This window comes from Carassius gibelio, chromosome A16, assembly GCF_023724105.1.
Source record: "Carassius gibelio isolate Cgi1373 ecotype wild population from Czech Republic chromosome A16, carGib1.2-hapl.c, whole genome shotgun sequence".
In the NCBI taxonomy this organism is placed as follows: Eukaryota; Metazoa; Chordata; class Actinopteri; order Cypriniformes; family Cyprinidae; genus Carassius; species Carassius gibelio.
The window spans coordinates 12,431,466-12,451,730 of NC_068386.1; the positions used below are offsets into that span (position 1 = coordinate 12,431,466).

A 20,265-nucleotide genomic window follows, 5' to 3' on the forward strand; every position below is an offset into this window, starting at 1 on the left:
TTTAACAAAATAAACTTTCAATCTTTATAAACTTTATAACTTTAAATTAAAATATAAAATATATAGATATTTTTTAAATTACTACTTAAGTTGAACAAAGTTCAAACCCACAATGTAATGAATTTAAACTTAAATGTATACATCTTTAAATGAAACATAAAAATAAAATAAAAATATTTTGAGTAAAAATGAAACGTAAAATTAAAAATTTACATTTAAAATAATTAAAACTTTATGCATTATCAAATAAAATGTAAGATTTAACATTTAAAACAATATATACAACTTCAAGATAAAACTGATAATGTAAATTAATTTCAAATTAAATGTTTAACATTTTTTATTAAACTTAAAATTAGGTTACACACTTTCTCATATAATATATCTCTACATACAACTTTCTCATAATTCCAGTTTTATATTTTGCAAGCCTAAGAAAACTAGAATTGATGTAGGTTTGCAATCTCAGCCGAACACATAAAATCAGTGTTTGTCTATCTATCTATATCAGCTGTAGATTTCCAATGGCTTTTTTTCTGTGTGTCACTATTTTGGTTCTCTCAGCTCAAGACTCCTGGCCAAAATCCATCCTTGCCAGTAATGCTTACATTTTTGGCTTCTGTCTAATAAATTGCTTGAGCTTTTGCTCATTTCTGAGTCACTTTAGCTGAAGAGTCTGCTTAATTATTCCATGTAAATATATTCTGGTCTCCAGCTTTTAACAAGGTTTACCAGCTAAACATCTTGCTCAGCCAGCTTCACCACAAAAAACCGTCTGCTCTTCATCCTTCACTCAAGTTCCCCCAGCCATAAAACGCACAAGCAACCAATGTGGAAGACTCACTACATGATCTATTTCTGCATCTGGCCACAAAACAAGCCTCATCATGAGAAATCATGATTCTGCTTATCAAATCATTGCAAAACCAACAGACGGACAAAGGCCTGCAAACATAACTCCCTTATGTGACTCAATGGAAGCACTGATACAACCACAGTGTGCGCGCACACACACACACAGAGACACTCATGTTAGCGTAATCACAACCATACACTCACAAAGAATAATGATTTAAAACAGAAGCCTTAATAACCCTGGTAGCAGTTTGTCTGTGGAATGACAGCGTATCTAAAGAGTCGCTGTATGTGCGTAGATCACCGGAAAGTAAACTGCGGTGAATGTTTACAGTAATTGAAGCCAAAGTGAATAAAGCTGCATGTGGTCTGGTAATCTGGAGCAGTTGATAGCAGTATTTCCCAAGAAAGCACGGGGCCCACATACATCTCTCCAGACTCTCCTTTTGCTTTTAACTTATCTACTGTAAAGCTTCTGCGTTTACTAATACTAACTATAGCACTATAGCTGTTATTATTACTTGTATTATAGCTCATAAAGTAATATTTCCACTATTACAGTAAAGTACAACAGCCGTGGCGACCATTATAAATCTCTTTCAAAGACGTTTAGAATATTATAAAAACTTTGTTTTTAAAATAAAACCTGTCCTATCTTGGTTTCCACAAAAATACTAAGCAAGCAATGTTTCACATTGATAATAAGGTCAGCCAATTAGAGACACTGAAGACTGGAATAATGGCTGCTGAGAGATTCAGCTTTTCCATCACAGGAATAAATTATATTTTACAACATATTAACAGGAAAAAGTTATTGTAAACTGTAATAACATTTCACTAGATCAATGTTTTTACTGTATTTTTGATGCAGTTATAAATGTTGCAAATGTGCCACCTTATTTCTTGTAACTGGAACTTAATATCTCACAATTGCAAACTTTAGCAAAAATGTAACTTTTTCCGTGATTGCAACTTTATTTTAAACAATTGTGACTTTGTTTCTTATAATTGTGACTACTCTTTACAAATGCGACTTTGTTTCTGCAATTTTATTTACATTATTGTTACTTTTTTGAGGTTGAAACAGGCTTATTGTCCATGCATACTGTCTTTGTTGAGAAATTGAGTTGGTCTGTCTTCTCTCTGCGATGGAAGACATCTTTGGCATGCAGCGAGTGTGTGATTGTCACTTCACACACACATAAGGTTAACACTGCGACGAGACCCTGAGCCTTGTAGGCGCCTGGCAAGCTCTTGCAGCAGCTCTGAAAAAAATATCTTTTATTAGACAATTTAAACAGAGCTCATATCCTTCAGAGCAACATCAGAGGGTGCAGAGTCCCCCTGCTGCTTTACAACATATATACACCCACAAACACACACACAGCACCTAACCTCACATTCACCCCTGATCCCCACCCAAGCCATCTACAGACAAGCCGACGGATATGTGAGAATGTGTAGTGTGTGTGTCCATGTTTGGTACCTTATTCCTGTCCTGTGTGTCCACCTCACCAGGTGCCATGTGCTTGAGGAGCAGAGACAGAGGTTTGGAGCTCGAATGTCGCGTTGCCAGGTGTAATGGAGTCATTTCTTCCAGATCCTTTAACCGCCAATCGGCGTGGCGCGACAGTAAGAGTTTCATGAAGCGCACGTTGCCCTGAAAAGCATGTTTATGGTACATGCAAAAAAAAAAAAAAACATATTCAACAACAAATTTTAACTATTTTTGTCTGTTTGTAAGGACTGGAGGATCACAGACTAATAGATTAAAAAAATTTAATCCTGACCTAAAAAAAACATTACATGAAAATTTTCTCTATTTAGTATCCATTCCCTAAATGCATATTATTGATCTTATTTTCATTTTAGAAATATTTTAGACCTCACAATTTTTTATTAAAAAGTAATCTCAGTCTTCCAGTAAAACAGACTTCTCTCTGTTGATGTATAATTATTTGTGACCCTGGACCACAATACCAGTCATAAGCCACTGGGGTTTATTTGTAGCAATAGCCAAAAATACATTGTTTGGGTCAAAATGATATATTTTTCTTCTATGCCAAAAATCATTAGGATATTCAGTAAATCCATCATGCTCCATGAAGTACATTTCCTACTGTAAATATATCAAAATTAACTTTTGATTAGTAATATGCATTGCTAAGGATTATCTGGATAACTTCAAAGGTGATTTTCTCTTTATTTAGATTTTTTTCAGAACCTCCGATTCCAGATTTTCAAATAATTGTATCGACCATATACTGTCCTTTCCTAACAAACCATACATTAATGGAAAGCTTATTTATTCAGCTTTCATATGGATTTAGAAAATGACACTTAAGACTAGTTTTGTGGTCCAGGGTCACATTTTGTGCCCTGCCCCTATCTTAAATTCAAATTGAAGCTTGCATTCAGATCTGCCTCCATCCGACCAAAAATCTGTTTAACCTGGATGTACTGTACATCACCACACAGAAAAAACATCTGTCACTACTTTCCAATGAACTGACCAATTATCTATACTTCATCTGCATTTGACTAAAACTACAAAGTATCCAAAGACAGCAAAACAATGAAATAAAGTGATGAAGAAAGTGCTTTGTGTCACCCGGGGACGTTATTTTATGGGCCATGATTTTGGAGTAGAGACGGCTGTTTATCCATCTAAAGGGTCTGAAATGTGTCTGAATGTGAGCAGCCCTCCCCTCTCATCAAGTATCCTCCCAGGCCTCCTTAGCTCCCGTGTAAAACATTCTGGGAGAGCCCTCATGTGTGTGTGTGTGTGTGTGTGTGTCAGGGTTCTCAGTCTCTATTCCCAGCCCAATTAGAGTGTTAATCCCTGAGCTACAGCTCTTATTGATCTAGATGTCAGAGTGTTGCCCATCAATTCCGTTCCTCCCTGTCTTCCTCTTCTCACACTCTTCTCCTTTCCTCTCCACTGTGCTCTGCTTTCCAATCCTCTTCTCTTGTCTCATTCAAACTGTCCAGTTTATTAAGTCAAAATAACGTTACACACACACACACACAAGCGCTCTCATATTCAAATCTTTGGGAGAAATGTGTCAACACCACAAACACTAGAGGGCAGTAAACCCTAACAACACCAACCCTTAGTGAGTGACTGATCAGAATAAGGGTCAGCTCAGAGACAGACAGCTGTGTGTGTGTGTGTGTGTGTGTCACCTTCTGTGCTGCGAGGTGCAGTGCGGTCCTCTGACTGTGGTCAGTGTTGTTGACGGCTGCGCCAGCCTTTAGCAGCACCTCTGCACAGTCCAAGCGGTCGGCCAGCACACAATACATCAGAGGAGTCCGGCCGAACTGATCCTCACTGTCCCGCAGACGAGACTCAGCTGCAGACACAAATGACACACACATACATAACCCTATCCTGAAATCTCTCTTTAATATAAAAGGAAATATGAGTGAGTGATATATTGAATATTTACAGTATATTCATGACGATTTATGCGACCCAGGTTATGTACTGCATCTTTAAGGATTGAGAAGTGTGAACCAACCTACACTTTGCTATCCCATAAAGCCATTGGAGTTAAAATATGAGAAAATATGAGAAATATGAAAATATGAGAACTGTGAGATAAATTGCTAAATGGCACTTGTTGGTGCCCAAATAAATTGATTACATGGTTGTAGTTAGTATATTGTACATGGAAAGCAATGCAAATAAATAAAAAACCTTAATGGTCTGAGGACTATACAACATGGCAGATGTAATATGTCAGAGAATGTATTTATATTCAAGAATGCACTTCAGTGGTCCAGAAATATGGTCTTGCTATTCAGTAAGAATTCTTCAAAAGTATTATGTATATAAATGAAAATCAATAAATTTTATTCCTAATTTAATTTAGATTTTTCAATACATTTTAATTCCCATATTAAACATTTTGAAATGTACAGTTCTTAAAGGGTTAGTTCACCCAAAAATGAAAATTAGCCTAGAAATTACTCACCTTGAAGTCATCCTAGATGTATATGACTTTCTTCTTTCATACGAATCCAGTCGGAGTTATTTAAAAAAAATGGCTTTGATATTTCAAGCTGTTTGATGCCACTCATTTCAGGAGGCCCTTGTTCACCCCCGGAGCCGCGTGAGACACTTTTTTTAAATGGATGTGCTTTTTATTTAACTTCTCATGAACTGATACATGCAACACCCACTGAGGGGCATCAAACAGTTTGAAAGATCAAAGAAAGTTTTGAAAAATAACTCCAACTGGATTAGTCTGAAAGAAAAAAAGTCATATTCACCTAGGATGACTTCAGGGTGACTATTTTCTGGCTTAATTTTCATTTTTGGGTAAACTAACCCTTTAAGCTATTTCAAAGTGAAAGTACATACTGAATATCATCACGAGGATGAAAAATATGCACTACCATTCAAAAATCTGTAATCTTAATGATCAGTAAGTTTTTTTTTTATTATTATTAATACTTTTATTCAGCAAGGATGCATTAATAAAACGTACCATTAAATTCATAATATATGCTTCTTTTTTTTTCTTTTTTTTTTACTTTTATTTCTTTAAAGAATCCTGAAAAAAATATCATGATTAATAAGACCTTTTTTTTTAAAGCGGTTATATGATGCAATTGAATTGATTTCTTTCTCTTTGGAGTGTTACAAGCTTGTGGTGCATGAAGAAGATAAAGTAAAGTTACAAAGTCTCAAATCCAAAGAGACATTCTTTATCAAAGTTAAGACTCTGCCATGCCCCCCTAAAAACCTTGTTTAAACACGCCCCCACATCTACGTCACTATGTGGAAATGTATGCATATGCCGCCCAAATGTTCATGCGAAGTAATAAGTTGTGGTTTCAGTAACTGTAGTTAGTGTTGAAGCAGCAATGTCAGGGAGATGCTGTGTGTATCTAGGCGAAAGCAAAAGCACTTCATTAGTCCTTCGGAAAGTAGATGCATTTAGGAATCTTTAAGATTACTTACAACAGAACAGCAACTCATTTTATGGATGACCGTTTCGTGAACCTAGGAGAGGTGGTCATTCTGACTTTGCTATGATTCAGCTACTGTATTTGCTATTGACCGTTCAAATGTGGAGTTTTACATGTCGCGCATGTGTGAGTGTGTGTGATTGTGAGACAGAGACAGAGAGACAGAGAGAGAGAGAGAGAGAGAGAGAGAGAGAGAGAGAAACAGGGTCACACAGTTGAGTCACCTGTCTTAACCGTCCATGGCTTGTGTACTGTAAACACATATGAGCTTCAACACTGTATCTGTCACACCACTCTGTTCCTCTTTCAGGCTTGAACCGATGGTAAAACTAAGGACATTATTAACTGTCTCTACATTTATTTTGAAAGAAGAAGCTGGTGATTATGGAAAGGGGCATTGTATTTCCAACGAGTGCTTGTGGTGTTTGGCCAATCAAAACACACTGGGTCATTTGGCCAATCAGAGAAGACTTCGCTTGTCGGAAGGAGGGACTTTGTAGAAAATGACACATTTGAAAAAGGCAGGGCATAGAGGACCTACAATAATGTCGGTATTTGAAAAAAAATGTATGTTTTTTTTTACATTAAACCATGTCAACATATTCTTTTGCACCAAATACACCAAATAATGATCTTTTAAAAAAGCATCATATAACCCCTTTAACAACAGATCAGCTTATTAGAATGATTTCTGAAGAATCATGTGACAACGAATCACTGAAAAGGCAACGTTGCCATCATAGGATACATAAATACATAAAACATTAAACATATTACTTATATTCATATTACTGTTTTTACTGTATTTTGATCAGATATCTGCAGCTTTGGTGAGCATAAGAAACTTCTTTCAAAAACTACTAATCACAATCATTTAAACAGTGTCGTATATACTGCACAGCCTTAAAATGAATTAATAGTGAAGAGCATTATGAGCACTGGGATATAAGTGATACCTGAGATCAGTCTCTGTAAGGTGTTCTTGTCTCCATTCACAGCAGCTGCATGCACCTGAGATGGATTCTGGGGGAGCAGCATCGCCTGGTGCACACACACAAACATCAGCAGTCACGCAATGTGCTCACACAGAGGCCAAAGATCATAATTATAGGGCTTGAATCTAAACTCACTCTTTCTGAAATGACCTTTGAATGGTGACCAAACCAACCATTACCTCCACTCGCAGTGGTTCAGCTGGAATGCTGTGTAATCCTCATACAGGAAGTAGCAGGGAGGGGGCAAATCCCCTTCTGGGACACACCCTGCCCAACTCATCTCTTATTCATGCTCATCAATATTGCAAGAGATTAAAAAAAAATCAATTACATACACAAATCCACACTAAATGTGTGTGAAGCTTATTTATGACCACAGAAATGACTTTTTCAATGAACACTATAACCCATTCATGCAATTCCCCCTTTTTATTTTGCTATTCTTTCCCTTCACACACACACAACTAATTAGCCGCTCTGTTCTCACGCACATCATGAGAGGGTAATTGGGGTTAGTTAATGCAGACTCATAAAACTACTAAGAGTTACAACTACTGCAGTAGCATGTGTGTTTGTGTGTGTATGTTCTGATTAAAGCCTTTAAATGCTCTCCGATACACTGTAATTCAGCTTTATATGACTCCACGTAGTTTAACGAAGGAAATCAGACATCACAAAAAAAAACGCGCACACACACACACACACAGTCTGCTTTTGGAATCACAATGTGGAAAAAAAACAGCAGGGGGATGCCTTTGAGAAAAGTATATGAGGGAACAGCTCTATCTGTGTGTGTATTTTTGAGCGTGTTTGTGTCCGACTGCACGGTAGTGTGATCGTGTGGGAAGTGATTTTCCGTGAGAGAAGGTTTTTATGGAGGCTTCGCTCATATCCATCCAAGCTTTCTTCAATTTCCTCCAGACTAGGATGCACACATACATGTAAACACACACACTGGGGCTTAACAACAAAAATGCCTGGCATAGATATCAAAAGACTTTCTCTCAAACGTAAAATAAAAGGAATTCAGACTTGTGCCGCGTTTCCACCGAAATTACCCGGAACATTTGTACCAGGAACTTTTTTTCCCAGGAACTTTTTTCCCCCCAGGCCTGTTGCTTTCTGCGTTTCCACCGCGGTGTAAAGTACCGGGAAGATTAGACAAATAGACTGGTCACGTAGGTCTGCGCACGTTTCTCAATACAAAGTACCGTTGATTTTGGACGTGCATCCTCGGTAGTTAGTTCAGACTTTGTGTATTCGTCTTGGGAGTGTGATGTCCGGCAAATCTATAAACAGCAGCGTACTTGATAACTTCAGTCAGCTCATCTTGGCTACTGCAATTTTCCTCTCTGTATATTTACAATAAAATGAAATGTGATATCAAATACCACTGCCTCCTTTGGTTTTCATTTAAGCATAATAACAGCTGCAGAAATGTACTTAGTTCAGGGATATATGTCTATGCTGCCATTACAATGAAACGAAATATTATATAAATTTGCCTTTTTTATTTTCATTTTAACATATAGATAAATTGAATACAGACCAAAGAAAACCTGTTAGATTTACCCCGCAGCTGAATTATATTTTATGTTTAACCACTAAAGAGACATCAGAGCCAGCGGCACATATCAGAAGGTCTAGCCGAAGTGAGGCTGCTTCTCGGCATTTTTAAATAGGCACTGTATTTATAAATAAACAACATATTTGAGTTTGAACTACATTCTAGCCTGAAATACTTTTAAAATTACATTTCATGACACAATAACAGTAATATTTTGAAAATGTTGATCTGAATAAATGGTGGTTGAACTCAACCAATGCTGCGTGAACTCAACCAATCAGCATGTTTAGCGCCAAAGTCCCGCCCCCGACAGTTCCGGAACTTTGAAAAAGTACCACCTCTCCAGCAGGGAATTTCTGAGTGGCATTTTTTTACCCGGAACCTTATTTAGTTCCAGGTTCCTGCGGTGGAAACACACCAAGTACCAGGCCAAAGTCCCTAGTTCCTGGGTAAAGTTCCTGCGGTGGAAACACGGCTTGGGTTAAAAAGAAGGTATTTTTCTGCAAATTTTCAACGTTACTATGTTTTTAAATCCATTTTAAAAAATTGAGAGATGAAATCAATTATAAATTATAGTGGCATTCTATTGATGATCATTTGAACGGTGCATAAACTTTTTTTTTTACTAATTTAATTTGCAATCTTTGCTAATGTAGAATATTACAGCTTCAAATTCAAGAGCAAATTATCTTAACTAGCTAACAATTCAATTAAATAACATTAAAACTAATAAAAAAAATACAGTATCTGTCATATTATTGTTTTATTAAGTGAAAATAACTTTTATAATTAAAATAAAGTTTCAGACAAAGTGAACGAATGTGTTTTATAGAGAAACAAAATAACTGATGTAGATTTCCATTGAAACTCTGGAACACATTAAGGATTCATGCAATGTGCACACAAAGGAGAGCACTTAATCTTAAATGTGTGTGTGTGTGTGGGGGGGGGCAAGCATCCAGCTTGTCTAGCCCAGCCAAATGACTCCCCACCAGCATCTTATTGAACAACCAGCTGAGTCAGGATTTAGGGAGAAAGAGAGACATAGAAGAAGAAAAAATAAAGAATAATGAAGAACAAACCACAACAGGGTCAGAAGTTGAGCTGTGTGCACATTTGTCACTAATGTGGTATCTGGCATTGCAATAGCAAATCTGTACGATTCACATCATCCTATCACTTTCCAAAAACAGAGCTTTTTTTTCTCAAATCCCTTTTAAGTATCTTGCTGAGAGACATCGGTCCTTTCATCTAATGCCCAGAGGGCAAATCCTCCATAGTTTCTCCAAGGAGAAAAGGCTCCAAGCTGTGAATGCATGCAAGCATCCCTGCGGATGCCATCCGCAGTGTGTCTTGAGTGACATGATCACCTTGTGTCTCATTAGTGTTGTTTCCCATTATGCCAAGCGACAAATGAGCCCCTCTGGTGAAGGAGGTGTGGCTTCCAATGGGCAATGTAATGCAATTATGCAGTTCCAAAGATGTCAGTCCCAACAAAAACATATGCGCTATTAAATAATACGCACTGTTTAACATGTGTATGTGTATATAAGATGTATAGCACATTGCACATAAATGCATGAAAATAAGTGGTGAAAAGGTGCATTTAAGAGTTTTCTGTTTACACACACACACACACACACAATTCAATATTGGTATTAAAGGGGTCATATGATGCGATCTAAAATGTTAAAAAATAAATAAAAAGTGTTCCTGTAGCTCAATTGGTAGAGCATTGATTCCCTGAGAACACATGATAGGTAAAAAATTATAGCCTGAATGCACTGTAAGTCGCTTTGGATAAAAGCATCTGCTAAATGCATGAATTTAATTTAATTTTAAATTTAAATTTGTCCTTTCTCTTTGGAGTGTTACAAGCTCTTGGTGCATAAAGAAGATCTGTAAAGTTGCAAAGACTAAAAGTCTCAAATCCAAAGAGATATTCTTTATAAAAGTTAAGATTCAACCACGCCCTCCTAAAATGCCTCATTCTACCACGCCCCTACATGTCTACGTCACAACCTTGTAATCATTAAACAAAATGCCATAACTCGCTCCTCTTGTGGTATGACTGACTTGATGTGATGTAAGAAGGACTGTACTGGATAGTTGATCACGTGACTTGTGCTCACTTCTGGTATGCCAGACACACCCTTATAGATGTACAAAGATTGTCAGTACCTTTCATATTGTAATAAAGACAATACAAGAACAGGTGAGGCTCCATAGCTCAGTGGTTAGAGCACTGGTCTTGTAAACCAGGGGTCGCGAGTTCAATTCTCGCTGGGGCCTGATTAAAAAACTTTTTGAAAAGTGACCTGTTCTGAAAATGACTTGATTATAGCTGATGAGGACTAAACACCACATGACATAATGTGCTGATCTGGATGAACATGAAGCTTCACAGAAGAAGGAAAACTGGGACATGCATGTCTTCAGACCAGGTCCTGTTCCTCCACACAGGCTCTTGTTGGCATGAGAAATACAGTCATTCTTGAAGAGACCAAATAGCAGACAGACCAACATAAATACAATGAAATCTGACAATTTATTTATCGGCAACGCTGTGAGCTGCTCCAAGCAGGGGCTTTCAAGAGAAATTAAATTAAAGAAATGATTAATTTTGGCTGTGAGTCCTAATTCTATTTAGTATATACTGTCCTATATACCATATTTTTCGGACTATAAGTCATACTTTTTTTCATAATTTGGCTGGTCCTGCGACTTATAGTCAGGTGCGAACCTATTTATCAAAATTAATTTGACATGAACCAAGAGAAATGAACCAAGAGAAAACATTACCGTCTACAGTCGCTAGAGGGCGCTCTATGCTGCTCAGTGCTCCTGTAGTCTACCACTGAAAAAACAGAGCGCACTCTTGCGGATGTAGACGGTAATGTTTTCTCTTGGTTCTTGGTTCTAAATAAATGCGACATAGTCCAGTGCGACTTTTATGTTTTTTTCCTCATCATGACGTATTTTTGGACTGATGCGACTTATACTCAGGTGAGACTTCTAGTCCGAAAAATACGATACTGTAATATACTGTACACTAAAGCTATCAGCAGTCCTCAGCTCCACACACAGGAACTCAAACCAACCACAGTACAACTAGACTGTTAGTATAAGGTCTATAGTACAGTATAGTATAAGGTCATCACTAAGACCGTGTCAGTTAAGGATGGCCCTGGTGTAGTATAAGGGTTTCTGATTGAGGAATTGACTGATTGACTGCTCATATTCCGGCATACGGCATTTGCATTGAACAATTTTTTTTTTATCTTCCCCCATCGCTGTTGTTGTAATGTCTGGGAAGGCAGACAGAAACCATCAACAGAAACATATATTAGCTGAACCCTGTTTGCTTTAGGTGTTATTTATAGCAAACCATATTACAGATGCTTTGTCAGATTAAAAGTGAACCGCGGCCCCAGCGCGTGCCTAACCATGCGGGGAGAACTGAACGGTTTGATTTTTTTCAGTGAAACTTCCCACCCCTAATGGTGACATGCCAATAGGGTTTGGAATCGTTAGAAATTTTCCAGTTCCGGTTCTACCTAATGGTTCCGGTTCCGATTACAGTTCTATTAAAATCATTAAACAACTATTAAAAAATAGTGGTAAGGAAAAATGCACAATACTCAACTACTCAATGCTCAATATATTGTTTATTACTTACTGTCAACTTAATTTAAAGGTTGGAAATGTCAAAATGCAACACATATTACAGTATAAGGATCTTCATAAGTAGGGTTGGGTATTGTTAGACATTTTCCAGTTCTGGTTCCATTCCATTCCATTTTTTTTTATATTTTACTTACACGGAATGTAGTGTTGCTGGAAGGTAGTAAGTAATGTTGAGTAATGCTAGTCCATCAATCAGCATGTGCTTCAAAGTTGATGTTTGTGGCGAGTGGGGCGGGGCCGAGAGGCGTGGGAACGAGGAGTGAGGCCAGGTGTAGTGATTGGAGATGAGCTACACCTGCGCCCCACCGCCGGTATCAAGTCCCACGTAGGAGATGGAAGGATATAAAACTGGAGCGACTATAGTGAAGGACGAGAGAGGACGAGGCCTGGACCATATTTTATGTTTTGGCTTTTATTTGCGTGCAACAGTCGTCCGTGAGGGGCTGGTGTGCTGTTTTGTGTTTATTTGTGATTATTAAAGTTTCATTTTGATTGTGCGCCAGTTCCCGCCTCCTTCTTCCCGATGAATGGGCTGGAGCGAGTTGCCGGGGACGGGCAAGCTCGCTGCCGGGGACGGGCGAGCTCGCTGCCGGCCGCCCACGATATGGAGGGGTGGCTGCCGTCCGTGAGGAAGCGGAGGAGTCGGCGACGTTCGCCAGGGGGCCGGAGCCTGCTGCCTCCGCGATTGAATCCGGAGGGGCAGGGAACAGGGGACTCCTGCCGACTGCCCAATTTTTTTTATATTTCACCGCCGGTATCAAGTCCCACGTAGGAGATGGATGGATATATAACCGGAGCGACTATAGTGAAGCCATATTTTATGTTTTGGCTTTTATTTGCGCGCACCAGTCGTCCGTGAGGGGCTGGTGCGCTGTTTTGTGTTTATTTGTGATTATTAAAGTTTCATTTTGATTGTGCGCCGGTTCCCGCATCCTTCTTCCCGATGAATAGGAAGTTTATATTATTACAATGTTTTACACCATCAATAACATTTTGCTTTTCAAGCAGGAATAATATGGTTGGCCAAATAGTCCCATGAAGGCTGAGACACTTGTTCAATTCGCTAAATTAAAGAAATATAAACTGTAAACTATTATAATTATAACAATGTATACACACTCTCCATAAAGACCCTGTTTTACAAACAATAATGCAGTCAGGAGATGGTGTGATGAAATGAGTGGTTTCCACATTTTTTAACATTTGAAATGCAAGAAAAAAATATTTCTATCACTTTATTTTTCAATCAGGGTTAGGGTCAGGGTTCAGTTTGGTTCATTAGGCTACACAATCATGGGGAAGACTGCTGATCTGACAGTTGCCCAGAAGACAATCATTGACACCCTTCACAAGCCACAAACATTCATTGCCAAAAAAGCTGGCTGTTCAAAGTGTGAAAAAGTGTAGAAGAAACATATGCACAACCAACCGAGAGAACCGCAGCCTTATGAGGATTGTCAAGCAAACTGGATTCAAGAATTTGAGTGAACTTCACAAGGTATTGACTGAGGCTGGGGTCAAGGTATCAAGAGCCACCACAGAAATGGCTACAGTTGTTATATTCCTCTTGTTAAGCCACTCTTGAGGCGTCTTACCTGGGCTAAGAAGAAGAAGAAATGGACTGTTGCCCAGTGATTCAAAGTCCTCTTTTCAGATGAGAGCAAGCTTTGTATTTCATTTGGAAACCAAGGTCTGGAGGAAGGGTGAAAAAGCGATGTGCAATGTCATCTGCTGGTGTTGGACCATTGTATTTTTTGAAAACCAAAGTCCCTGCACCCATTTACAAAAGACATTTTGGAGCACTTCATGCTTCCTTCTGCTGACCAGCTTTTTGAAGATGTTGATTTAATTTTCCAGCAGGATTTGGCACCTACCTGCCCACACTGCCAAAAGCACCAAATGTTGGTTAAATGACCATGGTGTTGGTGTGCTTGACTGGCCAGCAAACTCATCAGACCTGAACAGCCTTCAGCCTTGTCAAGAGGAATATGAGAAACAAGAGACCAAAAAATGCAGACAAGCTGAAGGCCACTGTCAAAGAAACCTGGGCTTCCCTACCATCACAGTAGTGCCACAAACTGATCAACTCCATGCTACGCCAAATTGAGGCAGTAACTAAAGCAAAATGAGTTTTTGTTTTTTGGTCTTATGAAGTACTCTAATTTGTTGAGATCGTGAATTGGTGGGTTTTTGTTAAATGTGAGCCAAAATCATCACAATTAAAAGAACCTCACTTCAAGTTCAAGCATATTTTGTATTTATATACTTCATTTGGTACTTACTGCTGCTTTGCTATTATTAATAGTCAAATAAAATAGTAATTTTTAGATTCAAGTAATTTCAATTCCAAAGGTGTCAAGTAACGAAGTACAAACACTTTGTTACCTCACTTAAAGGGATAGTTCACCCAAAAAGGAAAATTATGTCATTAATAACTCACCCTCATGTCGTTCCAAACCCGTAAGACCTCCTTTTATCTTCGGAACACAGTTTAAGATATTTTAGATTTATTCTGAGAGCTTTCTGTCCCTCCATTGAAAGTGTGTGTACGGTATACTGTCCATGTCCAGAAAGGTAAGAAAAACATCATCAAAGTAGTCCATGTGACATCAGAGGGTCACAAATGACTTAAGCTGTTAATTTTTTAATGTGGTTGGCACTCCCTCTGAGTTAAAACAAACCAATATCCCAGAGTAATTCATTTACTCAAACAGTACACTGACTGAACTGCTGTGAAGAAAGAACTGAAGGTGAACACAGAGTCAAGCCAGATAACGGATGAATGATTGACTCGTTCTCGAGTCAAGAACCGGTTGCATCGGTTTTCGGATCATCAGTAGTTTTTTTTGGACAGTTTGATTCAATAAAACAGTTCAATGGTTCTTTTGCGCTCGACGTAATGACGTCATTGGCGATGATTGCCTTTGATTCAAGCCTTCGGTTTACCCGCGCTCATAACATTAGCACATAATCAGTTTAGAATCAAATCACCAAAAGAATCAGTTTGGTTCAAACGCGCTGTGTGTCAGTCTGCTTCAGGATGAATCACACATGCGCAGTATCATCAGCTCATCGTTTCTCGACTCAAACGCGTCTGACAGAAACGGTTCTTGACTCGAGAACGAGTCAATCTTTCGTTCGTTATCTGGCTTGGCTTGGTGTTCATCTTCAGTTCTCTCTTCACAGCAGTTTAATCAGTGTACTGTTTGAGTAAATGAATTACTCCGGGATATTGGTTTGTTTTAACTCAGAGGGAGTGTCAGCCAAATTAAAAAAATTAACAGCTTAAGTTATTTGTGGATTAATGCGTATTGAGCCCCTTTCACACTGCCATTCCGGCAAATACAGGGGTAAAGTGTTCGTGTAATTGTTCCCTGGTCGCTAGATTTGGCACTTTCACACTGCCAGTGATGACCCGGTATATGTGCGTGCTTTCACACACAACCCTTGAAGATCCCGTAACGACACGTGACATCAGCGCGTGACGTGTAATGTACGAGTCGACAACACTTGGCACGTTATACTTTTACTGAAGCAAGCGAACGATCTCTGCGTCAGCGCGGAAAGTGAGGCACTAACTGATCTCTGCTTCATTACAGTTTGCACATATGTTTTCCTCGTTAATGTTGATCTTCCTTCAAAACAGCCGGTAAAAGAGTCGCGCGATAACGCGCGTCATCACTTCGATACGGAATTAGATCTGGCTTTTGTTCACACAGCGCTCGTTCCAGATCGATTACCGCAATGTTACTATGTCCCCGACCCGGGTAGTTTTTGGTATATTTTTGGACCAAAATGTATTTTCGATGCTTCAAAATATTCTAACTGACCCTCTGATGTCACATGGACTACTTTGATGATGTTTTTCTTACCTTTCTGGACATGGACAATGTACCGTAAACACACTTTCAATGGAGGGACTGAGAGCTCTTGGACTAAATCTAAAATATCTTAAACTGTGTTCCAAATATGAACGAGGTCTCACGGGTTTGGAACGACATGAGGGTGAGTCATAAATGACATAATTTTCCTTTTTGGGTGAACTAACCCTTTAAAGGGGGGGGGGGGGGTGAAATGCTCGTTTTCACTCAATATCCTGTTAATCATGAGTACCTATAGAGTAGTACTTTTTTTTTTTGTGGCTCTTTTTTTTTAAGTACTTAAAAGTTATTATTTCTCACTGGCTCATTTACCAAATGGGTGCTTTCTCTTCTTCCTCCGCAAATTAAGCTACTGTAGGTAATTCGCTAGCGAGACGTTTGAATAAATTAGCGTTTGCGATTGACAACGTAATTGACAATGTTGCGATAAGTAGGCTACACCAAAGCCGCGTTTCCACCGCAGGAACAGATTTTAGAAAGCAACAGGTCTGGGGGGATAAAAGTTCCTGGGAAAAAAAGTTCCTGGTAAAAATGTTCCGGGTAATTTCGGTGGAAACGCGGCACAACTTTGTAACTCGTTCCCCCCCCCCCCCCGAACACTGGACATAGCAGACGTATGTAACGAATACAGGAAGCTATCAATCAAGAAGGTATTAGGATTATGAGTTACTTTTCATTTTTATTTTTTGATTAATCACTTGGATTTATTATTCATTTTTACAGCACTAATTTTTTATTGTAAATAGACAACCATACAAGGGTAATTTTACTAAGCCTGCCCTGGGTACACCAATGTTCTTGTCCATTGCCCTCGTAGATTCCTGGAGCTAAGCTTGGATGTACATTTACATTCCATTAAAGGTTATCGATGACATGCCTCTGAAGTTTGACTTTTTGTACCATTACAATGCGTATAGGCAACTAGTCATCATATCTCTAGTGCTTTAATGTATTTGCATTTTACTAAAGTGCGTTCATTTTCAATGGGCATATATGCGGCTGAAACAGGTAGCCTAGTGCATCCCAAATTTTTCATCATGAACATTTATATAAAACATTATAGTAATTATGGCCTATGGCCTTTAGAAAAATGTATTTTAAGGAGGTGGGGTAGTGCACAACAGGCCCCTGTGGCACGGCCTAAGCTTTTGTTCTTAGTGAATTTTTTTTCCTTACATTACTTTTACTTTTATACTTTAAGTAGTTTTGAAACCAGTATTTGTACACTTGAGTTTATACTTCAACTTCTACAAAAGTCTTTATAAACCCTAGTATCTATACTTCTACTTGAGTAATGAATGTGAATACCTTTGACACCAGTGTTCAATTCAAATTTTACTGAAAGTAGTAATGTTATAACCAAGCAGGCTACGTGGACAAAGATGGCCTGAGTCCAACTGCTATGCATTTCATGGCCATCATCTCCCTGGCAGCATAATCAGCCAATCAAAGTGATGTGGAGGCACTCCATTGATAAACAAATGTTATGCTGCCAATTTGGTATGATAATTTAAATTGAACTTTTAGTACAAAAAATCAGTGCCATCTCAAAAAAAAAAAACAAAAAAAAAAAACCTCGCCCTTGGTTTGTTTTCATGAAGGTATGGCAGCAGACACTGACAAACTAAGGCAGGTGGTGGCTCTCTAATGTAGCACAGCAGTTATTTGAACTGATCCTAAGACAGAGAGATGACACGGTCGGAGTCCCCAAAGCACACTTGGGCTGTGTTGCTCTGATAGGTCTCTTGGGGGCCAGACTCATAGTGAGGGGGGGAAGTATTATGGCAGACCCTTTCTGACATCTCTAATGAGGCTGCCTACAGAGAGATATCTCTTTTCCACCCTCCCATTCTTTCTCTTGTGCTCCCCCTCTCTGTCACTCCATTCCTTGCTTTCTCTCTTCACCATCTACCCACATAAACATGTACACAGACACACACAGACCCTCCGGCTATCTCCTCTCCTCCCCACAGCGACTAATTGGGCCAAATCTGTGATCTAATTAAACGTCCAATTAGTAGGAGAGGGGCCATTTAGCCGCTGGCTACACCGCTGTGTGCGGGAAATAATGTGATTGAAAAACAAACAGAAAATCAATGAGAGAGAGCAAGAGAGGGGGGAAATGAGAAGAAGGGAGAAAGACAGCGGAAATGAAAAAGATGAAACAAGATTTGAATCAGTTGGGTGTTTATAAGGTTAGAACGCAATGACCGACACATACTGTGGCCCCTCAACTGATCATGTAGATGTGTGTATCTGTGTGCTGTCTCCCTCAGGAATGACCTCTTGAACAAATGCTAATTACATTATTCACAAAACACATGCGTTAACAGCATTATTCTATCTGTGCAGTCAGTAAGTGCATTATTCTATTAACACGCTCAAAGAACCATAAATATCAGCATATCATAAATTATTACCAGCTCACTTAACCCTGGGGAGAGACAAACCTCCCTCAGAAACATTCACTTATCCTTCACTTCATTAAATATTAATATAAGGGTCACATTCAACATGAAGGCCACTGAATAGGTTGTTCGCTTTCATACTGTACAAGCTGAGGGTAAAGGCCTAGAAGGGTAAGACTGATTTGGTTCACATTTAACAAAAAAGCACCAATTCACGATCTCAACAAATTAGAATATGATGACATGTCAATCAACTAATCAACTCAAAACACCTGCAAATATTTCCTGAGCCTTCAAAATGGTCTCTGACAATCATGGACACCCTTCACAAGAAGTGTAAGTCACAAAAAGTAATTGCCAATAAGCTGGCTGATAACAGAGTGCTGTATCCAAGCATGTTAACAGAAAGTTGAGTGGAATGAATAAGTGTGGAAGAAAAAGATGCACAACCAACTGAGAGAAACAGAGCCTTGTGAGGATAGTCAAAGAACTGGATTCAAGAATTTTAGAGAAGTTCACAAGGAATGTACTGAGGCTGGGGTCAAGGCAGCAAGAGCCCCCACACACAGAAGTGTCAAGAAATTTGGCTACAGTTGTCATATTATTCTTGTTAAGTCACTTCTGTACCACAGACAACGTCAGAGGCATCTTACCTGGGCTAAGGAATAGAAGAAATGGACTGTTGCTTTTGGTCTAAAGTTTTTTTTTTTTTTTTTTTTGGTGAGAGCAAGTTTTGTATTCCATTTGGAAACCAAAGTCCTAGAGTCTGGAGTACGGGTGGAGAAACTCATAGCCCAAGTTACTTGAAGTCCATTGTTAAGTTTCCACAGTCTGCAATGTCATCTGCTGGTGTTGGTCCATTGTGTTTTTGGAAAACCAAAGTCACTGCACCCATTTACTAAGAAATCTTGGAGCACTTCATTCTTCCTTCTGCTGATCAGCTTTTTGAAGATGCTGATTTAATTTTCCAGCAGGATTTGGAACCTGCCCACACTGCCAAAAGCACCAAAAGTTGGTTAAATGACCATGGTGTTGGTGTGCTTGACTGGCCATCAAACTCACCAGACCTGAACCCCACAGATAATCTATGGGGTATTGTCAAGAGGAAGACGAGACCAAACAATGCAGATGAGATGAAGCCCACTGTCAAAGAAACCTGGGCTTTCATACCACTTCAGTAGTGCCACAAACTAATCACCTCCATGCCACGCCGAATTGAGGCAATAATTAAAGCAAAAGAAGCCCCTACCAAGTATTGAGTACATGTACAGTAAATTAACATACTTTCCATAAGGCCAACTAAATGTTTTTTTTATAATATATTCTATATTTATTCTAGTTTGTTGAGATCGTGAACTGGTGGGTTTTGTAGGCTAAATCATCACAATTAAAAGAACCAAAGGCTTAAACTACTTCAGTCTGTGTGCACTGAATTTATTTAATACATGAGTTTCACAATCTGAGTTGAATTACTGAAATAAATTAACTTTTCCTCAACATTCTAAATTATTGAGGAGCACCTGTATATAATGAAGTAATTTATGACAGAAAAATATGTATCGGATTTAGAATGAGAATACCCCAAATTACAAATTATAGCTAAAAAAAGTTACATTTGCCAAAGGCTGAAATCTTCAGGTTCTGCTATAACTTTTAATGAAAAACATTTAACATTCAAATCTGCTATATTACTGTGTGAAATGCGTGTTGTTAATGTGATAAAATATTTAAAAAGAGTCATTTTTAGCTTGGAAATCTATAAAGGCATTAATGTGTCCGTTATATGCAAGATGCTTCTCTCAGCAAAGTTTCTAATTAATAAAATTAGAAAACTATTGTTATGTCAATATTAATTTTATATATATATATATATATATATATATATATATATATAT

General features: G+C 38.5%; 1 protein-coding gene and 1 non-coding gene across 4 annotated transcripts in view; one reads left to right on the top strand and one right to left on the bottom strand.

Moving 5' to 3' along the window:
• invs (inversin) overlaps positions 1-20,265 on the bottom strand; it is a 31,310-nt gene that overhangs the window by 9,578 nt on the left and 1,467 nt on the right. For 2 of the 3 annotated variants that reach the window (XR_008187932.1, XM_052618403.1), the window contains exons 3-6: positions 6,789-6,873; positions 4,042-4,208; positions 2,342-2,515; positions 1,962-2,120 (exon numbers count right to left, since the gene is read on the bottom strand). Coding sequence is in view for 2 of the 3 variants with exons in the window: in XM_052618403.1 (XP_052474363.1) it covers positions 1,962-2,120; positions 2,342-2,515; positions 4,042-4,208; positions 6,789-6,873 (585 nt within the window). In the remaining variant the exon portion in view is untranslated. The remainder of the gene's footprint in view (positions 1-1,961; positions 2,121-2,341; positions 2,516-4,041; positions 4,209-6,788; positions 6,874-20,265) is intronic. The other variant, XM_052618404.1, reaches the window with a different exon arrangement.
• Positions 10,614-10,686, top strand: trnat-ugu (transfer RNA threonine (anticodon UGU)). Its single transcript has one exon. It is a non-coding gene; the product is annotated as a tRNA-Thr (tRNA).